This window comes from Zea mays, chromosome 1 (assembly GCF_902167145.1).
Source record: "Zea mays cultivar B73 chromosome 1, Zm-B73-REFERENCE-NAM-5.0, whole genome shotgun sequence".
In the NCBI taxonomy this organism is placed as follows: Eukaryota; Viridiplantae; Streptophyta; class Magnoliopsida; order Poales; family Poaceae; genus Zea; species Zea mays.
The window spans coordinates 4823440-4848273 of record NC_050096.1 but is presented as its reverse complement, the minus strand read 5'-3'; the positions used below and the strand labels follow the sequence as shown (position 1 = coordinate 4848273).

The 24834-nt window shown below is 53.7% G+C and overlaps 1 protein-coding gene across 2 annotated transcripts; it reads right to left on the bottom strand.

Annotated features, from left to right (window-relative positions):
* On the bottom strand, positions 1-4043 carry LOC103631088 (transcription factor bHLH57). Of its 2 annotated transcripts, XM_023301382.2 has the most exons (4): positions 3501-4043; positions 2581-3015; positions 2032-2415; positions 1-603 (listed from the first exon to the last, which is right to left on the bottom strand). In XM_023301382.2, exons 1-4 carry the CDS (start codon positions 3546-3548, stop codon positions 514-516), a joined length of 957 nt encoding a protein of 318 aa, XP_023157150.1. In that variant the 5' UTR covers positions 3549-4043; the 3' UTR covers positions 1-513. The 2 variants fall into 2 exon arrangements, with proteins under 2 accessions (XP_023157150.1, XP_035818343.1); XM_035962450.1 differs by lacking the exon at positions 3501-4043 and having other exon boundaries at positions 2581-3494.
* Positions 4044-24834: the final 20791 nt, after the last annotated feature.

Genomic DNA, 24834 nt, shown 5'->3' with positions numbered 1-24834 from the left:
TCAACTACAGCACACACGATACTGTGCCTGTGCGTGGTCTATATAGAACCGTACACGCACACACGGATGCATGGCTGTCTCCAAGGACAAGGGAGAAAACGCTACAGCCTACAGCTAGCCTACTGCATGCTTCAGCCTTCAGTCTCGAGCTAGAGTCTTCACTCTTCACCCTTCCCTACTGGATGGAAAGTACTGGTCCTGCCACTGCCAGCCAAGTAAACAACAGTCAAGTTACAGTAGGAGTCTCCGGCTCCTATCCTCCCCCCTGCGCTGCTCTGGACCTGCCTGCCGCTGCTTGCTTGGTCCCCTAGCTCGCTGCCGCTGCTCTACCTCTCTACGTACGCATGACCTCCTCTGGTGGCCCGCCCGCCCGGCCAGCCAGCCATCATCGTCCTCTCCTCTCCTCCGCGCCCGCGTTCGTCGTGTACATGCATCGTCGTGCCTGCCCGCCTCCACCATGGTCCTGACTTGCCGTCCCCCGTCCTCCCCGGCTGCCCGTCGTCGTCGTCGTCGTCAGCAGCATGCGCCCGCGGCGTAGGCGAAGATCTGGTGCACCACCGTCGCCACCTCGTCCGCCGTCGCCACCTCGCATCCTTCCTCCATCTGCACGCACGTACACGGGACATGTGTACCATTTAGCTTTGTAGCCACCACTGTACTGTATAAGGTTAGGGACGGACGAGGACGGGCGTCGCGGATTCCAAAGACAAGAGGGAAACAGACAGACAGGGATCGGAAAAGCTGAGATTTGTAAGGGCTAATCTGTCTGTAACTTGCGCCGGTGGTCTCATACACCACATGCCTGTACCACTGCCAGCAGCGGGCTACCAGGTGCTCATCGTATTCTCGAACACTCCATCTACATACTCCAAAGCCTGCCTAAACAGAAAGGTACAGGCGTCGAGACCCATGCACTGCGCTGGGGTTTGAGATAGAGAGAGAGATCTCTCATCTCTCAATCAGTATCTCACGCAGCAGCAACGCTCCACGAGGAAAAACAGCCATCTCGCTTTCTGCAACCATCATGGCGGCAGCGGCAGCGGCAGCTTGCATCGAGTGCATGTGCATGTCAGCGTGTAGCGCAATCCCACAAGATATATCTACTGCTGTCATACTAGAAATACTACGTTGGCAGTATACTGTTATTAGATGGTGCTAGTTTGGTCGTCAATTTAAGTCTGAATGAATTTCTTTGTTTTAACGTCATGCATGCTCTAAGAGCGTCTCCAAGTAGTCGGGTGAAAAAAAAGAGCACTAAAAGTTATTGACTAGGATGCTTCTAAAAACTATTGGAAACGAAGGAAACAGTCTGCAGACGTACTGCAGCAATAAATGCAAAGAAGTTACTATTAGCGAAGTAAACACTTAAACAATGCTGCCAGTGTAGCATTACTAGTATATATATGATGATACTCCTTCCATCTCAAAAACAATAACCTTCATGTTTTAGAGCCTTAATTTTGCATATCATTCATAGAAAATATAGTTAGAAACTTGGTCAAACATAAATCCCTTAAACCGGCACACGCCCTATATATTTGCATTTGTGTGGGTGGGGGGGGGGGGGGGGGGAAAGGAAGTATCATGTTTTATAAAAAAAAAACTATATGCAAAGAAACTACTCTCTACTCATATAAAATTTATAATAAAAGAATAGTCCTCCGGAATTTAAATCATGTTTGTGGCGTATGCAGGTTGCAGGTGAAGTCGTGAAGATTGGTTTTTTAACACAAAACGGGAAACTGCAGAAAAGGTGTACTCTTTTGCACTTTGCGCCAGTCAAACGCATGATTGGCAAAACGAGGGACGGGACTACGGGAGTACGTAGGCTGATCCAGCAGATTATCTAAAATTTATATATATCCACTGCTTTTCATATTATACTGTTTTGTAGAATAAAGTTTGAATATAAGTATGAAAACAGCTAAATTGCTGGAAATAACTCAAGCAACGCAATTGCGTGAGAAGAGACGGGACATGCATGAGCTATGAGCACGACCAGAAGTAAAATCGACGTGACACTGGGCTGACCTTGAGGTTGAAGCAGTACACGACGGCGTCGTGTCCGACGGAGGTGACGGCGAGGTGCAAGACCGCGAGGCGGAGGTCCTCGAGCGCGGCGACGACGCGCACGAGCCGCCCGGGCCACCGCCTCCCCGCGACGCGCACGCGCACGTGCCCGCCCACCGCGGCCGTCGCCTCCACGTCCACGCCGGCGCCGGCGCCGCGCGAGTCCGAGTAGCTCGCGTACTGCGGGGACACGAACACGCCGTCCGACGCGACCGTTGCCACCGCGGCGGCGCCGGTGCCGGCCACGCCACGCCGCGCGGCCGCGGCCGCCTGCAGCGCCACCAGCTGCTGCTCCAGCTGCTTCACGTAGTCGATCGCGCCACCCACCACCGTGGCCTGGTCGCCCTGCATGCGATCGTTGCATCGCGCGGCACGCGTCGTCAGAAACGGAACACAGGCACAGCACAGCACTGTCTGCCTCGTGTGGAGTGCTGTGCAGTGTATACGAACAGTACTCCTAGTCGTAGATGATGTCTGCATGCATGGGCGTTGCATGGGCTGGCAGCTTACGCGCGGGGTGTAGCTGGAAGGGATGAGGGAGCGGAGCGAGGCGAGGTGGTCGTTCATGAGGCGCCGCCGGTTGCGCTCCACAGCAATGTGCGTCATACGCTGGCTCTCGGCCTCCTCGGGCTTCTTGCGCTTCTCCGGCGGCGGCGCGGCGCGCGCGCGGGGCCTCTGCCGCTTCCTCCGCCTCTCGGTCCTGCCGGCCACGGGCGCAGACGCCGCCGCTGCGGGAGCTACCGCCTGCGTGACGCAGCTCTCGAGCAGATCAAGGTCGGAGACGGCGCGCGCGAAGGCCTGCCGCTTGCGCCCGTCGTGGTGCTGCTCCTCCTGCTGCTCCGCCTCCACCACAACGCCCGCGCCCTGGAGCAGCGCCAGGAAGGGCATCTGCGCCGCCGCCGCTGCGGCGTTGGTGCTGGCCGCCTGCTGCTGCTTGTCTGCCCACTGTTCCATTACCGCCACCGTCGTCATCACCACGCCATCGCCGGAAGGGGAGCAAGAAAGGCACATCATCAGCAAGCCGATCGAGAAAGGGGAGCAGCAGCAACGACATTAAAGATACTCCTAGTAGTCGAGTCGATGTCGATCTCCTAGCAGGAAGCACAGAGAGCGAGTACAGTGGTGCGCATTGAATTGTGCGTGCGTGCGTGCGTGGGTGCCGGCGGCAGAGCTGCCACTGCGACGACATGAGAGGGAAGTACTAGCAAAGGTGAACAATGCAGAGAGGGCATGGAAGGGAAAGGAAGCGTCAAGACTAGAGGAGGCAGCAGCGGCATGCAGCAGGAGCAGGAGAATTAATACTCCATTGCATTTACGACGGAGCTTCCTCCAGAAAGAAGCTGCCTGCCGCTACAAATGGAAGCTGCGTGCGTGCTCCATTGCCTGCCCGGCTGCCCCCTCCCCTGGCTGTGTAGTGTATGTGAACTTACCAGCGAAGAGGCGATGGACCCTTGCAGTTGCAGCTGCATCCTCTCCATTAGAGCTTATTGGCAAGGCCAAAACGTACACAGTAGCTAGCGGTAGCAAGCAATAACTGCAGCACGCAACGAGGGAGTAATGAGCCCCTCCCTGAGGCAGCAGCTGCTGCAGACGCGACTTGCGAGCTGAGCCTGCAACAGGCCAACAGGCAACACTGCAACAGCAGCCCCCTCCCCTCTTCCCCGTTCACGCAGCAGCAGCTAGCTAGCTATACGGCTATACCTATATACCTCCTTGCTAGCTCTCCCTGTGGCGGCGGCGGCGGCAGCAGCCGGAGGCCCGGAGCTACAACTACGAGCAGCGAGGGCTAGCTCCACAACATATAAACTACTCCGTGTCCGTGGTGCTACTGCTACCACTAGTTACTAGTAGTCGGAGTAGCAGTTGCAGCAGCACTGTAGTAGTGTAGTATAGACTGCACTGCGTAAGGCTGTGCGCAACGGCAGCCGCTACGCTGCCCCCTCCCCTTGCATGGCGCGTGCAGGGGGCGCTCCACGCGCGCAGCGGTGCCCCCTGCACCGCCCCCTAGCCCGCCGTCCTCCTCTCTCTCCCCCTCAATCTGGCGTGTCACTGTTCATCACCCTAAACATTGTGCTGTGGGTCCACGAGTAATTGTTAGTAGATAAAAAATTGATAGTTGGTATAGAAAATGATATTTTATAGTGGTAGTGGGGTATAGAGGGAGTATTTAGGGGGAACCGCTGCGGGAGATGAAAAAATAGGGGAAAAAGTAGGGGGAAAAAGTGATATAGGGGAAAAATTTAGGGGTAACGGTTGCGGATAGTCTAAGGCTGTCTGCAGCCGTGTCCGCGAGGCCGCCCTCTCCCCTACGTCTAACGGCTACAGAAGCTCTCTACGGCTGCAACGGCATCCTCTACGAAGCCCCCCACACAGCAGATGTGAACAGCAACACGCTGCAGCTAGCGCGAATTCGCTGTCCCCCTTCAACTATTCATTTGTACGGCTGTTTTTTTAATAGGTGAAGAAAAAATAGTAATAGATGATGAATAGAGTTGGATAATGATATTTTATAGTTGTAGTGAAGTATAGGGGGAGAATATAGGGAGAACCGCTGCGGGAGATAAAAAAAATAGGGGATGAAATGTTGATGATGTGACGCAAAAAAGTAATATAGGGGGAAAAATTTAGAGGGAACCGCTGCGGAGAGTCTAATGGAACAGGAAGGAGGAGGAGGAAGAGATAGACGAAGAGGAGGATAGAGGAGGACATAGGCGAGGCCTGTGAAAGTGAGAGGAGGGGAGGGAGGGCTTGTCTCTTCTCGAGCGTGTGGGGGGCGGCGGTGGGAAGGGCAGCTGGGCGAGGGCCAGGGAGGGAAAACGTTTGGATTTGGGAGCGGGGTGGATTTGTGCGGGACGTGAATTATTGCGGGCCGGTGTCCGTCCGGTGACATGCATGGGTGGCGCGGCAAGGCTAGCGGCCGGATTGGTCGGCACGTCCGCGTGAGGTCTCGATCGGCCAGTCGGCCTGATCCGCGTCGCCGACCGAACCTGCAGTTGCATGAGCCCCTCCCCTCCTCCCCGGCGGCTGCTGGTGCTGGCTCCCCATGCCGCGCGGCGTGCTCGATGCCGTTGGTCTTTCTCTCGCCGTCTGCTAGTCTAGACCAGCCGGCCGCAGGGAGGTCTGCCCGGTTGGGGCTCTCCTCGGACACCGTGCGGGGAGGGGTTACCAGGTTAGCCATGCGATCGATCACGATCAGGCAGGTTTGTTTCAGAGCTTGACGAAGGAGGTTCAGGTCTCCACATGTGCGCAGTGCGCTTTATTAGGTTCTCCCTCAGTCCCACGACAAGAATATACAACCCTCCAATAGTCGGATAATTAATGTAAAGCTTGATTAAAACCATACATAAAATTAAACACAAACATTTTTAATGTAAAATAAGTAGATTAGTTCTAAAAAAATATTTTACAATGAAGCTACTTAAAGATGTGGATATCAATATTATTCGTTATAAATTTGATTAAAGTTAGGCTAGTTTACCTTGTAAAAAATCTATAGTTATTTCTTTGTGGGTGAAGGTATAATATATAATGAAAGAAAAGCATAAATGCCGTCCAAATCGAAGCTCTATAGGTATGGTGGTGTTTGTTCCTTGATAGATTTTGAGAAGTTGTATACTGCTCAAAATCCAAGACCAATTCTATTATCAACTTTTTATGCTGAGATTTTGGTACAAAATTCAGAACCTATTTGGCTAATAATGAAATTTTCTAAAATCAGATTCTGAAAAACGAGGCATGAACCAAACACCACCTAGGTTTGATACTATGAGCTTATTGTTAGTTGGAGAAGAAAAAATAGTTCAAGTTAGTTCTATTGTATCTAAACAGAAGAATGAATCGGTGAACTAATTTCAGTCATCAAGTCCTCTTCAACTAGTTGCTACTTGACTAGCTATCTAACTCTAGTTATTTAGACTAACGGGTGTTTTGTTTAATATGGGGACTAATTTTTAGTCTCTCCATTCCATTTTATTTTAATCTCTAAATTGCTAAATACGAAAACTAAAACTATATTTTAATTTCCGTATTTGATAATTTAAGGATTAAAAGAGAATAAATTGGGTGGACTAAAAATTAGTCCATATAAACTAAACACCCCTTAATTTCAGAACTAGTAGCTAACCAACTCTCGGATAAAATACAAACAGTTATTAACACTATATATATCGGACCCTGAGTATCCAAACATCTCTATGCATGAGTACATAGATAGCCAGTACCCTAATATGAATATTTAATGTATGTACTATATTCCTATTTGATACTTAGAGTTCAGAGTTCGATATGTACAGTGTTAATAACGGTTTCATTTTATGTGAGAGTTAAATACATGAGCAACTTCTGAACTGTTACTTAAATTCACGAAATTTGACAAATATATTTCTATGTCTTTAAACTTGTTAAGTGGCACACCACAATAACGATCGATATAATCTATAAATGAAATTCGATTCACCATTTCGACAAATTCAGGAGCCCTTGCATTTAATTCTTTATCTGATATAACACGTACTATATATGCTTATATAAATCAAGATGCTGAGATAAAAAAAAATAACTGTATATACATTTATGTTGGTCCGTATCAAATCCGTTTACAGTTACGAGTGTGGTCGTGTAAACTGGCTCTTCGTTCTTTGGTATTCAGAGACAGACCAACGGACCGTTCTGTTGGAATTCCAGCTGCAGCAGCTAGCTTTTGGTCTGTTCACTGTGCAAAAACGTATGTGTAGTGCGTTAGGGCATGTACAGTGGAGAGACCCTAAAACGGTTCTCCAAGCATAAGAGACAACTAAGAGATTCTATTATACAATGCAGTGTCTATAAATATAGTCTATTAATAAATACAGAATTAAATGCATTTGTACAACAGCAGATCGATAGAACAGATGACAAATCCGTACAGTGGAAAGTAAGTCGTCTGTTGCTACTTGGTTTACGAGCCAGATGCGTGTCTTCACGGAGAGACAGCTCTAAGATTTTTTTGCAAATAGCCTCTTTAAACACCTTAAGAGCCTCCATATTAAACACCACTGTACATGCACTTAGTGTCGGCGTCCACCTAATGCCCTAGCTAGGATGGTCGCGTCACACTCGTGTAGAAAAAATGTGTATTCTGGCATACCGCCGAAGTAGCATCTGCACTGGACGGTCCATTTTGCATGTCATGCAAACAGCGTATGTATAGGGCTATAGGCGCATGCAGCACATGCTGCACACAGCATCGGGCGTCGGTCGGACCACTGATGCATGCACGTCATCGGGCCCCGCGCCCCCGCCTATACGTCTCGACGACGGGATCAGTCTCGAATGAAGTTTCATAGATATATATAATTATAAACATATGTTAATGATAATTAATTTCTCCAATGAAGTTTCATGGATAGATATATATGCGCGGCTGAAGCCCTACAGCCTCCCTCCCTGCTGTAGAATAATCCGCCACTGGACCAAAGTTGGTAACTAGTTTCTTGTATATATTTGGTTAAACTTGAACACGTTGATGACTTTTTCGGAAGGCCGGGGCGGCGTTATTTAGAAACGGAGGGTAAGTAAAAAAAATTGAAAGAATCGGACGGAGCAAGAAGTCACAACCAACCTATTAATTAGTACACTCGATATAAAATGACGGATGGAACGAAATGGGCAGCGGTGTCTCATCACCAGCGCGAGAGCAGGAACTGCATGCTATTATGACCAAACGCATGACGAGAGCGCGCGCCACACGGCATGCAATTAGGTCGCGCCTTGTCCCGTTATGCTACAGTAAACACTAGCTTGATAATTATGAACTTATTAGACTTCAAAATTTCTGTCTTATTATTTATTCTTTATCTATATAATTATTTTTATAATAAGACTATATTCAATATTTATATTTAACATTCAAACACACTTGTGATATGACACGTAAACTTTAGTCCCTTGTAACAAATGTCGTCTTAATGATACGGGGAGATGGAGCCGAGAGGACAAGCATGCATGTACAGGGATCTGCGTGCGCGCCGTACGGTTTGACACAGGGCGAGCTGGGAACGGAAAGGGGGCGCGCGGAGACTTTCTGGCCAGCGGGCGGCGCGCGGCGTCACGCGCGCGTCGCGATGGTGCCCAGCTAGCAGCCACCCGGAAGCCGGAAATGGAAACGAAACAAAGGAACGGCCGGGGGGGGGGGGGGGGGGGGGGGGGGTGCGGCATGTGGCGCCGGCGTCGCGCGCGGTCCGCTTGGTGGTTTCCGCGGCCTGGAGGCGACAGCTGACCGCCGGCCGCTCCGGTGGCGCAGGCAGGGTATGGTGGTTGACAAAAGATATAGACGGGTACGTACTCATCCATTCGAGGAAGGGCAACGTTCAGATAGAGATATGATATGATGTACGGACGTTGGACGTACTGCGGCGCACGCCATGCATGTGATGTGCTCACCAGTCACCAGCTGGAATCTGTATCTGAAACGGGTCTGTGTTGAAACTGTGAATCCCGCGATGTGCGACGGTGCCTGCAGCCTGGGAGCGGTACGGTCGTCCAAGCTGTATCATGCATTTGGGCCGGCGATCGATACAGCGATCTCGTCGTCTACAGCTACGACGGTGGCACCCGGCCGGCCGGAATGGAGGAAGCCTGGAAGGCTGGAAGGCCTGGAATATAATCCACTCGCCGAGATGCATGGATGGACGAAGCAAAGCAATGCAAGGCCACCGACCGATGCGGTGAGCATGCACAGTACTTACACACGATTACGGGGTGCAAATCCGCGCGCGTCGGCAGCGGTACGTACTGTGGGGGCGGGCGGCGTGCTCGGCCTCATCGGCGACAGGTCTCGCATTATTGGTGGCGGTGGATCGCGTTTTCGCATCGGAGACGAAGCCAAAATCTTGGGCCGTCTCTGCCTGCCTGCGTGTGCGTGGTCTCTGGATCTGCACCGACTCCGAGGCGACCAAGGCGGCCCTTTCCCTCCTCCCGGCCTCTTCCCGGCGTCTCCATCTGAGTCTGAGCAGGGGTGACTGAGTGACCATCTCTCCCTCGGGGCTCGGCTCCCCGCGCGTCACAGCTTTTAGCTTGCCCGCACGACGTCAGCGCTGCATGCAGCGGTAACTTGTTTTCACTGCGCGCTGCGCTACATGCTGTGGCCTCGGTAGGTATACGGTCCGTGCCCGTGCGTGCGTCTCCGGTCTCCCGCTGGTTCCTGCGTGCCGAACCGTAGGTGAAAGAAGCTCGAGCCGATGCGAGGTCTGCCATGCCAAAAGGGAAAAGGGCTACACAGCTTTTCTTTTCCTTTTTTTTTCCCCTTCTTGCACTGAGAGAGTCTGGGGACGACTCTGGGAGCGTGCTGCCCGAGGCGTCATGTGTTGTTGTTCCTCCGATCACCCGCACGGCCGCAAGTCTAGCTAGTGATTTGATATCTTCTCAGCTTTGTCAACAGTCTTCCACTCCACCATGCGCGCGTGTGCGTCCCATCAGTCACTCTAGGGTATAGCCTATCGGTGGTCGCCGGTCGGAGGAGAATGCGATGGTAGTAGCTCAAAGACAGATCGAGACGAAGCATCTACTGCGAGGACGTCAAATGAGAGTTTTCAAAGGGTTGCGGAGGTTCGTGGCACGAGTGACGCGACCGCCCTACGTACTGTACGCGATCGAGTAGGAGCAGCTGAGGAACACGTGAGCCCTAAAGTACAGGTGCAGGCGCAAAGTCTGTATACTGCGGGAGGACGGAAGGAGACGGACGCTGGCTCGTGCAAGCGTAGCAGAGTACTAGCACTGCCTGCAGTAGTAGTTCTACGTGCATACACTGATGTGGAGCAGCGGCAGCATTTCCAATGCAGCAGAGAGAAACAACGTGCAGGTCAGAGCTAGAGGCCGGGGAAGCGAAGCGGAAGCAGGGTGGCCTGTCGTCCCTGGTGTGGGGGAAGAGGAGGGTGTCAGCCGTGGCATGGCATGCGTGCTCGCTGCTCCTGCTGTGTACACGCAGAGAGAGAGAGAGAGAGAGAGAGAGACGTACCGGCCGGCCCGGGCAGGGCACGCAGGGATAGAGGGAATACTACTACTGTACACGCACGAACGTCCAGCTGGTACGGTGTATAGATAAAAGAAGCTAAAAAAATTACCTCTCACCCACATCGTATTGTACTAGCTAGCAGGAGTACATGAACGTGCATGCACGGGGATGCTGGAACGCCATTGCCATTGTCATTGGCATGCGAGCGAGAGCGGGAGCTGGCCTTGTTGGATGGACGCGTGTGCATGCGCCGGCAGGGAAATAATTGGGGAGATTCTGGTTCGGTTGCTGCCGGGATCTGTTGACGTGCAGGTGCAGGGGCAGCCACCCCCAGCCATTGCATGCATGCATGCACGCCGCTCCAAGTACCAAGCGGTACCGGCGTACCGCCATTCGCTGAGCAGAGCCCTGTCTGCGCCCCCCCTGCTGATGCATGGTCCAGTGCATGCAAAACTCGTCCTGCCACGTCTTGGCTGCCTGCGCGCACACAGTCACACACACATGAAGGACCAGCTAGGCAGCAGCCAGCTAGCTACTGTTTGTACGCAGCCAAAAGCACAGGCAGGTACGAGCCAGCAGGCCACGTCTTGGTTGCGGAACTATGCAACAAGCGCAAGAGCCTAAACCGCAATTAACACACACACACAAACGAGAGCGCAGCTAGCATGCAGAGATGCTTTGTGCCGTTGTACGTGGTACCACCGCCGCTCTGCCTTTTTTATTATTCGCCTTCGGTTCCATACGAGTCACGTCAAGACAAGACCGCGCTTTCAGATTGCTCTCTCGTCAGGGGCCCCGTGCAGTAATAAAATGTAAAAACACGCGCGGGAGTTCTACGTATACCATAATCATGGTAGCTCAGAACAGGTATCGCTTCACACCTTCCAAACTTGATACGTACTTCTTCTATACAGGAGAGTCCCTACCGGAATTCGGCTCTTTGCCGAGTGCCGGCGGCTTTGCCAAGTACTTTTTATCGGACACTCGGCAAAGCCGACTTTGCCAAACGCCGCACTCGGCAAAGTTCTGCGCTCGGTAAAGAGCTTATTTACCGAGTTCAGGACACTCGGCACAGCCAAGCACTCGGCAAAGACTGCTTTGCCGAGCGTCAGACACTCGGCAAATATGGCTCTCGGCAAAGGGCCGTTAGCGGCCGTCTACAGCTGACGGTCGTCAGTCTTTGCCGAGTGTCAAATACCTGGCACTCGGCACAGAGAGTCTTTGCCGAGTGTCCTATGTAGACACTCGGGAAAGCATATTTTTAATTTTTTTTTAAATTTTGGTCACCAAACTTTTTGTGGTATATTCCTACACTATGTAGACCTACATGTACCATTTTGGGACAATTATAACAGTGTTTTCTATAGCTAGTACATTTAGTTTGTTTATTTGAATTTCTTCGGAAAATTCAGATTTGAACTGCAGGTCACTCGAAACTTGGAAAACCGTGCATGCAAAAATGATATCCATGCTACTTAGCACAAGTTACGACCGATTTCAGGAGCGGACCGGAAACTTCGAGCACCATGCTCACTCAACATGACCGTGAACTTGCCATCCAGGTGTTTAAAAATTGTATAAAACATAAACAAAGTCAGAAAATCATGAAACCTGTCCACGTGTCATGATATCATATGTAGAGGTTGTGATAAAAATTTGAAAAAGTTTCGAGAAAGATGTAACGCACTATGTGTACAAACCTAAGAGATCCACATTGAAACTCTATGATTTCATGTGTAGTTCTCTTAGGTTTTTACACATAGTGTCTCACAACTTTATCCAAACATTCTCAATTTTTTATCAGAGACTCTACATATGATATCATGACACGTGGACAAGTTTCATGATTTTTTGACTTTGTTTGTGTTTTATACAATTTTTAAACATGTGGATGGCAAGTTCACGGTCATGTTTAGTGAGCATGTTGCTCGAAGTTTCCGGTCCGCTCCTAGAATCGGTCGTAACTTGTGCTAAATAGGACGGGTATCATTTTTTCATGCACGGTTTCCCAAGTTTCGAGTGACCTGCAGTTCAAATGTGATTTTTTCGAAGAAATTCAAATAAACGAACTAAATCTACTAGCTATAGAAAACACTTTTATAATTGTACCAAAATGGTACTTGTAGGTCTACATAGTGTAAGAACACACCACAAAAAGTTTGGTTGCCAAAAATAAAAAAATGAAATATACTTTGCCGAGTGCTGTCCAGTTAGCACTCGGCAAAGGCGTCTTTGCCGAGTGCCTGTCTGTTGGCGCTCGACAAAGTATAAAGAACACATCTTTGCTGAGTGCTCTACAGCTAGCACTCGGCAAAGGCGTCTTTACCGAGTGCCCGAGATCCGACACTCGACAAAGTTTATTTTTTAATTTTAAAAAATATTTGCTGAGTGCCGGATCGCGGGCACTCGGCAGAGAACGTTTTAATAGCTGTTACGGCGCCCTCACTCACTATCTCTCTCTCACTCTCACTCACTCACCCGCTCGCTCGCCGCCGTCGCGCCGCCACCCGCTCGCACCCGCGGCGAGCACCGCCGCGCCCACCGCCGTCGTCGCGCCACCATCGTCGCGCGCCCATGGCGACCACCACCGCGCCCACCGCCGCCGTCGTCGCGCCGCCGGCCTCCCACGCCCGTGAGTTTGGTTGCCGCAGTTATTCAAATAAACGTGTTGTTGTGGTATGCCGTGCCCACGAGCCCCTTGCCTGGCGACGGTGGCTTGGTGCAGTTGTAGAAGATGAGGTTCTGGTTGTCGGAGCTGACCGAGAGCGGAGGGGCAAGCCGGGACGAGGTGTTGGCCGTCGGGATGCGGCACCCTTTGGTGCTAGTAGTCGTATTGAAATATGTAAACCATGGTCTATCCGCGAGGAGCAAGGAGCGGTTGTGGTAGAAGATGCTGAGGATCTTCAAGGTGATCTCGCTTTGAGAAAATCCGAGGCGCGGGATGGCGTCATAGCAACGAACCTGGAACCCAACCCCGACGCCGCAGCTGGTCTGCGCGGCGCCCTCCGGGATAAGCCCAAACGGGAAGGCGATCTTCACGTTACCGCATAGAAACGGCGAGCAATGCTGCCCTCCTTGCCCGCTATGGCGTTAGCAGGACGACGAACAGAAGTGTGGGTGAGCCGCTCTCACTGGCCTCACATACACACAGGTCTTGGCTGGGTAAAATGGTGAGGAGGTGAGTCCGCGCGTCGTGTACGTAGACCCGAAAACATGTCTTCATCGGGACACGGAGCATTCTGGCCTCACATACACACAGGTCTTGGCTGGGTAAAATGGCCTCACATACTTTTGACTGGGAGCATTCTGGCCATCGTCATCGGGACACGGACGTGATAGCGGACGTAGGGAGCACGACGACGAGATGGCCAAACGGCCACGGTTAGAAAACCGAGCCGGGCCATCTAAGCCCGCGGGCTCGTTCCCCAGTCTGAGCCTGGCCCGCTAGGGCCTAAACGGTGGATATGGCATAATGTGATGGTGGATATGGATGCCGTTGAAATATTTGTGATGATGGATATGGATGCCACTTAGATGTGACTTGCATTCATCGTGTCATTTGTATATGTGCGTGTCAGCCATCGTGTTGTTAGATCTATTTGCAGGTTTTGGAAACCTCCCCGTACAGGGGAAGTGCTGCCAATTTTTTTGACATGCTTGTTTATTTTTTACAGAGAAGATACTTGTCTTCCTAGCCACTGCGGGTCTGCCTGCACCGCGTCGCGTCGCCACTGCATCAACCCGCCACAGCCCCGCTAGCCTGACTCCACCGCCACCCTAGGTATAACCTCTATTTTCGCATCATGGTCGTAGATCACGTAACCCAGTAAGGCGTCTCCCGTTCGAAAGAGATACAGTGTAGATATGCAGATCTTTGCATATCTACAAATGTATTAGTTTCAAATTGTCCACGTTTTTTGGACAGCCCGCGGTTGCGTAGATGGTGTTAGTTTCCATGCTCTACTCCAGTCCGAGACAGAGTTTCGGCGTCACCTCCCTGTTGTTCTCCGGACAGTACACTCTCCCTGCCAAGACGTGTATCCGGAGAACAGTGGGGAGGTGCTGCCGAAATTCTATCTCGGATCGGAGTAGAGCATGGAAACTAACTCCATCTACGCAACCGCGGGTGGGATTATGACCTATCCTCACCTGGACTTGTCGAGTACGCCGGAGTGACGAGCCCAGCATACACCTTCGACCACTACGCTGTCGCCCCCGATGCAGTAGATCGGGACGGCAGACAATTCAACAACAAGGCAGAGCGGGTGAAGCAAGAGATGTGGGTAAGTCTTCCTCGCACTATATTGTTTAATAAGTCGTATTTGTTGCATATTCTTGAAATAATGTATGGATACACCGTCTTTGTATGTAGGATTTCTTCAGATGCGAGGCTGGATACGAGGCCAAGGCGAATGTGGTGGCTACGACGAGCTGTAAGAAGCTCGTCGTGGACATGCACTACGAGGCGCGCATCCAGGCCATCGTCACTTACCACGGCTCCGTCCTTGGGGAGAAGGTGACCAAGAAGGACGCCCGAACCATGTCGTTGACTCCGGACCAGTACTTGCAGGTAAATACAAAACTTTATTATTGGTACTAAATATGCTTAATTTTATCTTCTGATATGTCGTGTACTTGTATTTTTTTAGATGATTCCTCATTGGTGCGTCGCGCATCCTGAGTGCTGGGAGCAGATAGTGCAGAGGTGGTGCTCGGCTGAGTGGGATGAGGCGCACAACGCTAGCAGGGAACGGCGTTTACTGATGCAAGGTCCCTCCCACCATCAAGGTAGCTGTAACGCCCTGAATTTGGGGGTAGATTTTTTTCTTCTTTTCTCTCACCAAATTCAGGTGTTACTCTTTCCTTTTTCCCTTTTCTTCTCGCTAAGCCTTGATCTTTTCTAAAAGTTATGGCGAGAATTAGCTCGACATCTTGTGTAACCAAAACCTAGAACTATTTTTGGTTGCTGCATCATGCCGGATTATGCACTCTTTTGTTTTTGGTTGAGTGAATTGAAGAGTTAGGCATATAAGGAATTAGGGAAATTAGAAAAAGAAAAGCCTTTTTTTCTTCCCCCCTTTTTTCTCTCTTTTGGCCCAGCCGCCCCCTTCCCCTTCGCGCCGGCCCAGTTGGCGGCCCAGCCGCCCCCCCTTCCCCCTTCCCGCGTGGGCCCCGCGGCGGCCCAGCCGCCCCTTCCCCCCCCCGCCATGGGCCGTTCCGGCCGGCCCACCCCGCGCCCACCCCCTTTCCCCCCCTTTGGGCCCAGTCGGCCCAACCGCCCCTCCCCCCTTTTTTTCTTTTTCCAAAATTCCCTCCCCGCGGGCCCCGCCCGTCATCCCCTCCCCCCTCCCCCAACTCTCTCTCTCCCCTAACCCTAGCCGCCGCCGCCCCTTCCCCCGGCGCCGCCGCCGACGCGCCGCCCCCTCCGGTGAGCCCCCCCTCTCCTCCCTTCCCCCCCTCCCCCGCCCGCCGGCGCCGCTCCCCGGCGCGGCGTTCCCCGCCCGGCCCCGGTGCGCCGCCCTCTGGCCGCCCTCGCCCCGTCGTGCCCGGCCGAGCCCGGCCGCGCCGGCCTCGCCCGGCCGCTCCGGCGAGCCCCCGCCCCCGTCCCGCGCCCGGTCGCGCCCGACCGCGCTCCGGCCTCGCCGCCTCGAGCTCGCCCGCCCATGGCGTCCGCCCTCCCCGCGCCCTGGCCGCCCCGCCTCGGCCGTCCCCGACCCCGGCGACCCGCCCCTTCCCCACCCTCGCTCCGGCGAGCTCGCCCCCGGCCGCCCCGGCCTCGCCCCGGCCGCCCCCGGCTGCGCCCGGCAAGCCCGCCCCCTGCTCGGCCCCCCGCCGCGCCCGGTTCCGGCTCGGCCGCCCGCCCCGTGCCCGACTCGGCCGCGCCGTCCCCGCCCCGGCGTGGTGGTCGACCGTGTCTTTGCCCTGGCGTGCTTGCCCGCTCGCCCCGCCGTGCCTTGCCCGCGTCGTGACGACCCCGGCGTGGCCTTGAGCTCGGCCCAGCATACCAATGGCGCGCGGCTTTGAGCTCGGCTAGCACTCGGCCCCGACATGCGCACGGCTAGTTCGTGGCATGTGCGTGCGGCCTCGCGCGCGTGCTCGCGTAGTGCGTAGTGCCTTGGCACGACCCGTCGTGTCCCCGTCTACCCCCCCCCCCCCCCGTGTCCTATGCGCGCTAATCACATGTTTATATTAATAAGATAGGAGTCTCAATTTGGATTTTGGTTACGTTAGTTAATTTGTATAACTAATCATCTATCTCATTCAATGTTAATCTACTAAAAGTGGTCACATTTACATTAGTGCATGTAGCTAATTCTTTTGTTAGAACCAATTGGAACTAGAGCACGTAGTGTTTAGTTATTCGTTTACCCGTAGTGCGTCTCGGGCATAAGCTTTAAATCTCGCGAGACCTTTTCCCATATCTTTCTAATCATGGTGAGTTCATTATCGTATGTGATATTCTATGCGTGTTCACTTTATTTGTTCCCTTGTATGGTGTACTGTTTGTTTCCTAATTTGAATGGATGAATGTATGTATGCTTGCAATCGCATAGAGAACGATCCGGTTGAAGAGCCCGAGGAACTCGCAGGAGAAGACCCTGAGCAGCAGTCGGTTGGTGGAGGCAAGTGTCCCTTGACCTATCTCTGTCCTATTCATTCTTTAATTCACCTCCCGCTTTACACATTTATGCCTAAGGATTGACTAGCTTTGATATCCATGTCCTTGTTTACCTATTTGGGTTGGATTATTATTGTTTAGCTTTATGCTATTGCTCAAACTCTAATCAATGAACATGATGAGATTATCTATGATACGCTGTTTTCCCTTCTCTTATTATGATGTCGTACTTGTGGTCTTCAAGGGGGCTCGAGCGGTTTCTCGAGTGCCTCTCCGTAAGGACCTGTTCTATGGATGACCGCCCGGGAAAACAGTGCAACCATGAGGGTGGAATGGGATGCCCTTAGCTGAATAATTAGAGGATCCGGGGTGTAGATCACTTAGCCGTCGTGCCGTCAATGGGGCTCGGTGTATGCGGCTCGCTCTGCCAAGTTTGGGTTCGCCCCTTGGGGAGGAGTGCGGTGCATTTAGGAAACCTAACGGGTGGCTACAGCTCCGGGGAATCTTTGTAAAGGCTACGTAGTGATGCCCTGCTGGGTCACCTTGGTAGTGATCAATGGAGAGTCATGATCTCCGGGCAGAAAGGGAATCACGGCTTGTGGGTAAAGTGCACAACCTCTACAGAGTGTTTGAAAACTGATATATCAGCCGTGCTCGCGGTTATGAGCGGCCAAGGGAGCTCCAGTGATTAGTGGTACTTGATCAGAGACATTATGGTACAGGTGGTTATGAGATCGATGGTTTTGGTTATGACTATGGTGCTGGTAAGTGGTATTCTTTCCGTTTGGAAAGGGTACATCGGGCTAATAACTTGGGTTAATGCTAAAACCTGGCTTTATATTAGTAAATAATAATCTGACCAACTAAAAGCAACTGCTTGACTTATCCCCACATAAAGCTAGTCCACTACAACCAAACAGGATACTTGCTGAGTATGTTGATGTGTACTCACCCTTGCTCTACACACCAAACCCCCCATCCCCAGGTTGTCAGCATTGCAACCACTGCTCAGGAGAAGATGAAGCCGTGGAAGGAGACTTCCAGAAGTTCCAAGACTACGACGAGTTCTAGGCGTGTGTTAGCGGCAACCCCCAGTCGGCTGCCTGTGAAGGCCGCGTTTATCTACGTTTCTTTTCCGCACTTTGATTTTTATTGTAAGGACTATGTGGACGTCTCAGACGTATGATGTAATCAACTATTATTCCCTTTTTAAATACCATTTTGAGCACTGTGTGATGATGTCCATGTTATGTAACTGCTGTGTACGTGAATAACTGATCCTGGCACGTACATGGTTCGCATTCGGTTTGCCTTCTAAAACCGGGTGTGACATAAGTGGTATCAAAGCCGTGCTGACTGTAGGACCGCTAACCTAGAGTAGAATGGTCATTCTAAGGACTATAGACCTTTGTCTCTGCCTTGACTTTGATATCCCTTCAAAAGTTGGTCATACCGACCAAACCTATGTTCTACTATATATTATACCTTGCTGAAAATTGTGTTTTATTCTAATCCTTCATTTATTTATGGTTCATTATTTGCTGGTCATATTAATTCTGTTCTCACCCTTTTGCTTGCGATGTCTTTTGTAGATGGCTCGACTTAGACACACTGCACGAAAGTCCGTCATCCCCTTCTTACCCTCTCGCCTTGCTGAGCGTCCGCTTCGCCGTCCCGTGGCCGGACAGTCCAGTCACTTGGAGAGACTGCACCACCGCCTGCATGAGGAGCAGGAACGTCGACGACAGGAGCAGCAGGGCTCTTCCGTCTCGCTCCAACAGGAGATAGAGTCCGTGAGGAGCTGCTCTCCTGTGCTTCCCCTGGAGGCGCCCCCTGCACCACCACTGGGCGCCCTAGCCTCTGGAGTAGCTGCTGGAGGAGACCCAGACGACGGAGGTGGCGATGATAGCTCGAGCCACGACACCGACTTCTCTGCTGACCAGGAGCTGGAAGGATGGGTTGCTCGACCCATCACTCGCGACGCTGCTCGCGGGTGTCACTTCCATGATGCGCTCGACACCCTGCTACGTCGGGCACTTAACCGGCGTACTTGGTCCATCGAGTATCGCTATGTGGTCTACCAGCATTGTCGCGGGGTCTACCCGGACCGCTGGGAGGCGACCTGTTTGGTGCGCCGTCCGGAGAACAGTCTCCAGGGTGCGAAGGCCTGCTCAGAGCACTATTCTATCTCTGAGCGGGACTCAGCTGAGGCAGCCATGCAAGATGCTGCACGGCGTGCGCTTTCGCACTACTGCTCGGTTCTCGGTGGGGTAGCTGACGGTCTCGACCTGAAGTATTACCCCCGCCGTCCATCTGGCAGCACAGGAGGCGTGATTGTCTCACCCGTCGGTGAGGGCAATCCTAGGTTGAGCAGCACAGTCAACCTAGCCGCCGTGCTAAACACGGAGCTGGACCATGCATTAGACGAGCTGAGTAGGGCTCATGCTGGTATCGCCCTGCTGCGGGCTGAGCGCGCGGAACGTCGTCACCTGGACGATGGTTCCCCCGCTCCCGTCGGGACTCAGCACCCGTACCGCTCACCTCGGCGTGGAGTACACCAGCCTTATGACAATCCCGACTGCAAGACCAAGATAAATCTAGAACCATAGATCGTTAGAGTTGGATCTTGTAATTAATACGAAATATATATGTATAAGCTACAGTCTTAGCGTTAGTCTTGCTTTTAGTTAGTCTTAGTTAGACAGGGTAGTTTGCTATATCCTGTGCATTTATGTTTGTCATGATGAACTATTTTTGGTTTGGATCTTTGTAATGACTGTCACCAGAATGTGGGTATCCACTGCATTTTGGTTTACCTATTATGTTAATGGAGTTAGTTATCTAGTTGGGAAACCTTTTATTCCACTTTCCTCTTTATCTGAGAAGCTGTGTGGTCTGTGTTGGAGATCAGTGAAGATGCTCATCTGTTCAGTGCTGTTGAAGAATTCTATACTCTTTTCTTATGCTGCAAGATTTGCCAGATCAGTTCTGATGTGTGGTTGCATTCTGCATATGTCAGAGAACAGGCGTAGAGGAGGAAGGCGTGCTCAGCAGGAGCGAGCCGCTCAACAGGAGGAGGTGCCCCAGCAACAGCACCTGCCGCCCCCGCCCTCGATGTCCATCGAGCAGATGTTTCTGATGCAGACCCAGGCAGTTCAAGCCATCGGTCAGACTCTGGCCGCCATTCAGCAGCAGCAGCAACAACAACAGCAGCAGGCCCCACCTCAGCCTCAGATGCCCAGAGACAAGCGTGCTGAGTTCATAAGAGGTCATCCACCAACGTTTGCTCACTCTTCTGACCCCATGGATGCTGAAGACTGGCTGCGCACTGTGGAGCGAGAGTTACATACCGCTCAGTGCTATGATAGGGAGAAAGTCCTGTATGGTCCCCGTCTGTTGAGAGGAGCAGCTCAGTCATGGTGGGAGTCTTACCTCGCCACCCATGCCCACCCCGACACCATCACCTGGGAAGAGTTCAGAGGAAGCTTTCGTCAGTACCATGTTCCTGCAGGTCTGATGACAGTGAAGAAGGAGGAGTTCCTGGCCCTCAAGCAGGGGCCATTGTCTGTCAGTGAGTACCGAGGCAGGTTTCTGCAGTTGTCTCGCTATGCTCCTGAAGATGTCAACACCGACGCCAAGCGGCAGTACCGTTTCCTGAGAGGCTTGGTTGACCCTCTGCAGTACCAATTGATGAATCACACCTTCCCGACATTCCAGCACCTGATTGATAGAGCAATCATGACGGAGAGGAAGCGTAAGGAGATGGTATTGCAGAGATTGCGAGAGCACCAGTTGTATGCAAAGTTGAGCAAGTGTGAATTCTGGATCAATGAAGTCCTGTTCTTGGGTCACATAATCAACAAAGAAGGATTGGCTGTGGATCCGAAGAAAGTGGCAGACATTCTGAACTGGAAAGCGCCAACAGATACTCGAGGAATCAAGAGTTTCATTGGAATGGCCGGATATTATCGGCGATTCATTGAAGGGTTTTCGAAGATTGCAAAACCAATGACAGCTTTGCTAGGCAACAAGGTTGAGTTCAAGTGGACCCAAAAATGCCAAGAGGCCTTTGAAGCGCTGAAAGAGAAGTTGACTACAACGCCTGTCCTAGTCTTGCCTGATGTGCATAAGCCCTTCTCGGTGTATTGTGATGCTTGTTACACAGGTTTGGGATGTGTGTTGATGCAAGAGGGAAGAGTTGTGGCTTACTCGTCCCGACAGCTGAAGGTTCATGAGAAGAACTACCCAATCCATGATCTAGAGTTGGCAGCGGTGGTTCATGCACTGAAGACATGGAGGCACTATCTGTATGGACAGAAATGTGATGTTTACACAGACCACAAGAGTCTGAAGTACATATTCACTCAGTCAGAATTGAATATGAGGCAGCGAAGATGGTTAGAGTTGATAAAAGACTATGAGTTGGATATTCATTACCATCCAGGCAAAGCAAACTGTCGGCGTTTCGAGACCGGGGGGTCCCTGGGCCGACGAGTGAATGTCGTCGCATGCCCCAGCCCAGATGGGTCGAGCGCGAGGGCGAGCGCGAAGGGGGGAGAGCGAGGCGGCCGGAGACCGGCATGAGAGAGGTGGGAATCCCGCGGCCTTCGTGTTCGCCCCGCGCCCAGGTCGGGTGCGCTTGCAGTAGGGGGTTACAAGCGTCCACGCGGGAGAGGGAGCGAGCGGCCCCAAGCGAGCGCCTGTCTCGTCCTCGTCCCCGCGCGGCCAACCTTCTCTAAGAGGGCCCTGGTCCTTCCTTTTATAGGCGTAAGGAGAGGATCCAGGTGTACAATGGGGGGTGTAGCAGAGCGCTACGTGTCTAGCGGAGGAGAGCTAGCGCCCTAAGTACATGCCGATGTGGCAGCCGGAGAGATTTTGGCACCCAGCTGGTGTGATGTCGTGGCCGTCGGAGGAGCGATGGAGCCTGGCGGAGGGACAGCTATCGGAGCGGTTGAGTCCTTGCTGACGTCCTCTTGCTTCCTTAAGGGGGATGAGAGCCGCCGTCGTCACAAAGTATGCGGGGCGCCATCATTGCCTATCTGGCGGAGCGAGCCAGATGGGACACCGGTCTTGTTTCCCGCGGCCGAGTCAGCTCGGGGTAGGGCGATGATGGCGCCTCCTGTTGACGTGGCTGGTCTGCGCCCTAGGTTGGGCGATGTGGAAGCTCCTCCGAAGCCGAGGCCGAGTCTGTCTTCCGTGGCCGAGGTCGAGTCCGAGCCCCTGGGTCGGGCGAGGCGGAGACTGTCGGCTGAGGCCAGGGCGGAGTCCGAGCCCTGGGGTCGGGCGAAGCGGAGTTCGTCGTCTTCTGGGGCTGAGCCTGAGTCCGAGCCCTAGGTCGGGCGGAGTGGAGTTCGTCGTCTTCTGGGGCTGAGCCCGAGTCCGAGCCCTGGGTCGGGCGTAACGGAGTTCGCCGTCTTCCGGGACTTAGCCCGAGCCTGAGCCCTGGGTCGGGCGGAGCGGAGTTCGCCGTCTTCCGGGACTTAGCCCGAGTCCGAGCCCTGGGTCGGGCGAAGCGGAGCTTCCTATGATGCCTTCGGTAGGGCCTGACTGCCTGTCAGTTTCACTCTGTCAAGTGGCACCGCAGTCGGAGTGGCGCAGGCGGCGCTGTCCTTCTGTCAGGTCGGTCAGTGGAGCGGCGAAGTGACGGCGGTCACTTCGGCTCTGCCGGCTGGGGGGCGTGTGTCAGGATAAAGGTGTCAGGCCACCTTTGCATTAAATGCTCCTGCGATTTGGTCGGTTGGTGCGGCGATTTGGTCAGGGTTGCTTCTTAGCGAAGGCAGGGCCTCGGGCGAGCCGGAAATATGTTCGCCGTTGGAGGGGGGCCTCGGGCGAGACGGAAATCCTCCGGGGTCGGCTGTCCTTGTCCGAGGCTAGGCTCGGGCGAGGCGTGATCGAGTCGCTCGAATGGACTGATCCCTGACTTAGTCGCACCCATCAGGCCTTTGCAGCTTTATGCTGATGGGGGTTACCAGCTGAGAATTAGGAGCCTTGAGGGTACCCCTAATTATGGTCCCCGACAGTAGCCCTCGAGCATCGAAGGGAGTGTTAGCACTCGCTTGGAGGCTTTCGTCGTACTTTTTTGCAAGGGGACCAGCCTTTCTCGGTTGCATTTTGTTCCGGTGGGTGCGCGCGAGCGCACCCGCCGGGTGTAGCCCCCGAGGCCTCGGAGGAGTGGTTTTACTCCTTCGAGGTCTTAATGCCTTGCGTAATGCTTCGGCCGGTCTGGTTGTTCCCTCATGCGAGCTGGCCGTAGCCCGGGTGTACGGTCGGGTCCCAAGTTCTCGGGCTGGTATGTTGACGTTGTCAACGGTTCGGCTGGAGCCGGGTTTGCGAGAGCAGCCCCCGAGCCTCTGCACAGGGCGAGAGGGCGATCAGGGACAGACTCAGCTTTTTTACATACGCCCCTGCGTCGCCTTTCCGCAAGGAGGAGGGGGGAAAGCGCCATGTTGCCCTCGATGGGCGCCGAACATGGTGTCTCCGGTGAGCTGCAAGCGGGTAATCTGAGTGGACGTCCGTGCTCCGTTCGTTAGGGGTCGGCTAGGGGCCCAGAGGCACGCCCAAAAGTACCTGCGGTTGATCTGCCGGACCCGGTCCCCTAGCGATGGGGTCTGAGGGCTCGATGCCTCCCTCTGATGGGATTCCGTTACAAGATCGCTCCCGCTGGTCTCGGAAATGTCCTAGGGTACCTCGGGAGCGCAGCCCGAGCCTTGGTTATGTATCGAACGTACCCATGGTCATCCCTCGCTCGGCGTCTGAGGCGGCTGTGAACCCTTCGGGGGCCAGCCTTCGAACCCCTGATCAGTAATGGGCGCGGAGCCCGAGTAGCCTGAGGCGGCCGTGGAACCCTTCCGAGGGGCCGACCTTCGAACCTCTGACCAGTAGTGGGTGTAGGGCCCACGCGATCTGAGGCGGCTGTCGAACCCTTCCAGGGGGCCAGCCTTCGAACCTCTGATCAGTAGGGTGGCTCGGAGCCTGGTTCCTTCACAGGGAAGGATCCTTTTCGGGGTATCCCCCTTTCCCGGTCCCTGTTGCAAGAGAGAGAAAGAGGAAAAAAGGAAAAGGATACGAAATCGAACGACGCGGCGTACCTTTTTTGGCGCGGTTATTACGGCGAAGGCGAAGCGTCGCCTGCTTCTCCTGCCAGAGGCGCCGCCTGTCCCGCCGCGAAGTTAATGCGACGGGGCAAGTGGTTGGCGGGGCGGCTGTTGCGCGTGCGCGAGCCGTTCGAGGGACGGAACGTGGGCGCGTTGTCTTCACGCCGTGAGAGAGGGTTCTCTCGCTGCCCCCGGATGGGACGTGAGCTTGGCTGATGACGTGACCGCTGCTCCTGTCCGCCTGCCACCGTCATTACTGCCGGCCCATTTTTGGCCGCACTGACCGCCGCGCCAGGCTGGCGCTGCTGGGTCGCGCGCTGGGTCGCCTCGAGTCGCGGTATTGGTTCCGCAACCGAGGAGGCGCGGTGGTGGCGCAAGTGGCGGTGCAGTTGCATGCACGAAGCATTCGACGCGCCGGTTGCATGACACGTGGGCCTGGGCCTCCATGCTGGGCGTGTTGGGAGTCGGAGAAGTGCGCCCACTTGGCGCGGTTGCATGCGGCCTGCATGGCTGCCCGCCCCTTTCGCCCGTTGGTCTGGGTAAAAGTGGAGGGTCACTTGTAACCGCTGGGCGGTTGTGCGCACCGCGCACGGCGGTTTGGCTTCTTCTGCTCTGAGCCGGCTTGCATGACATGTGGGACCCAGCCCTCGCGCCGCAGGGGAGGGCCTTGGAGCGTGTTGGAGAAGACTCAGCCCGTGACGGTTGGGGACGCAAGTAGGGATAGTCGCCTTTAAAAGGAGGGTGACCCCCTTGGAAGGCGACCATGTCTTCGCGCTCCCTTATGCATCGTGTCTTTCCACCTTCCAAGCCCCCGGATGGGGGATACCCACCGTCTTTCCGCCTCATCGTTGGAGGAACGCAACTCCGCGGGAGTTGGTACCTTTCAGCCATCGTTCGGTTTCAAGGATTTTCATCAGCCAACCCGGCTGTACCCCCCCCCCCCCCCCGCCGGCGGTCACCCAAGACGGCGACCACCAGCCCCTGGGTGGGGAGAAGCAAGCCGGGCTGCGATTTTGGTCCCACCCTCAGCTTCAAGGATGTTCATCATCCTTGCTGGGGTG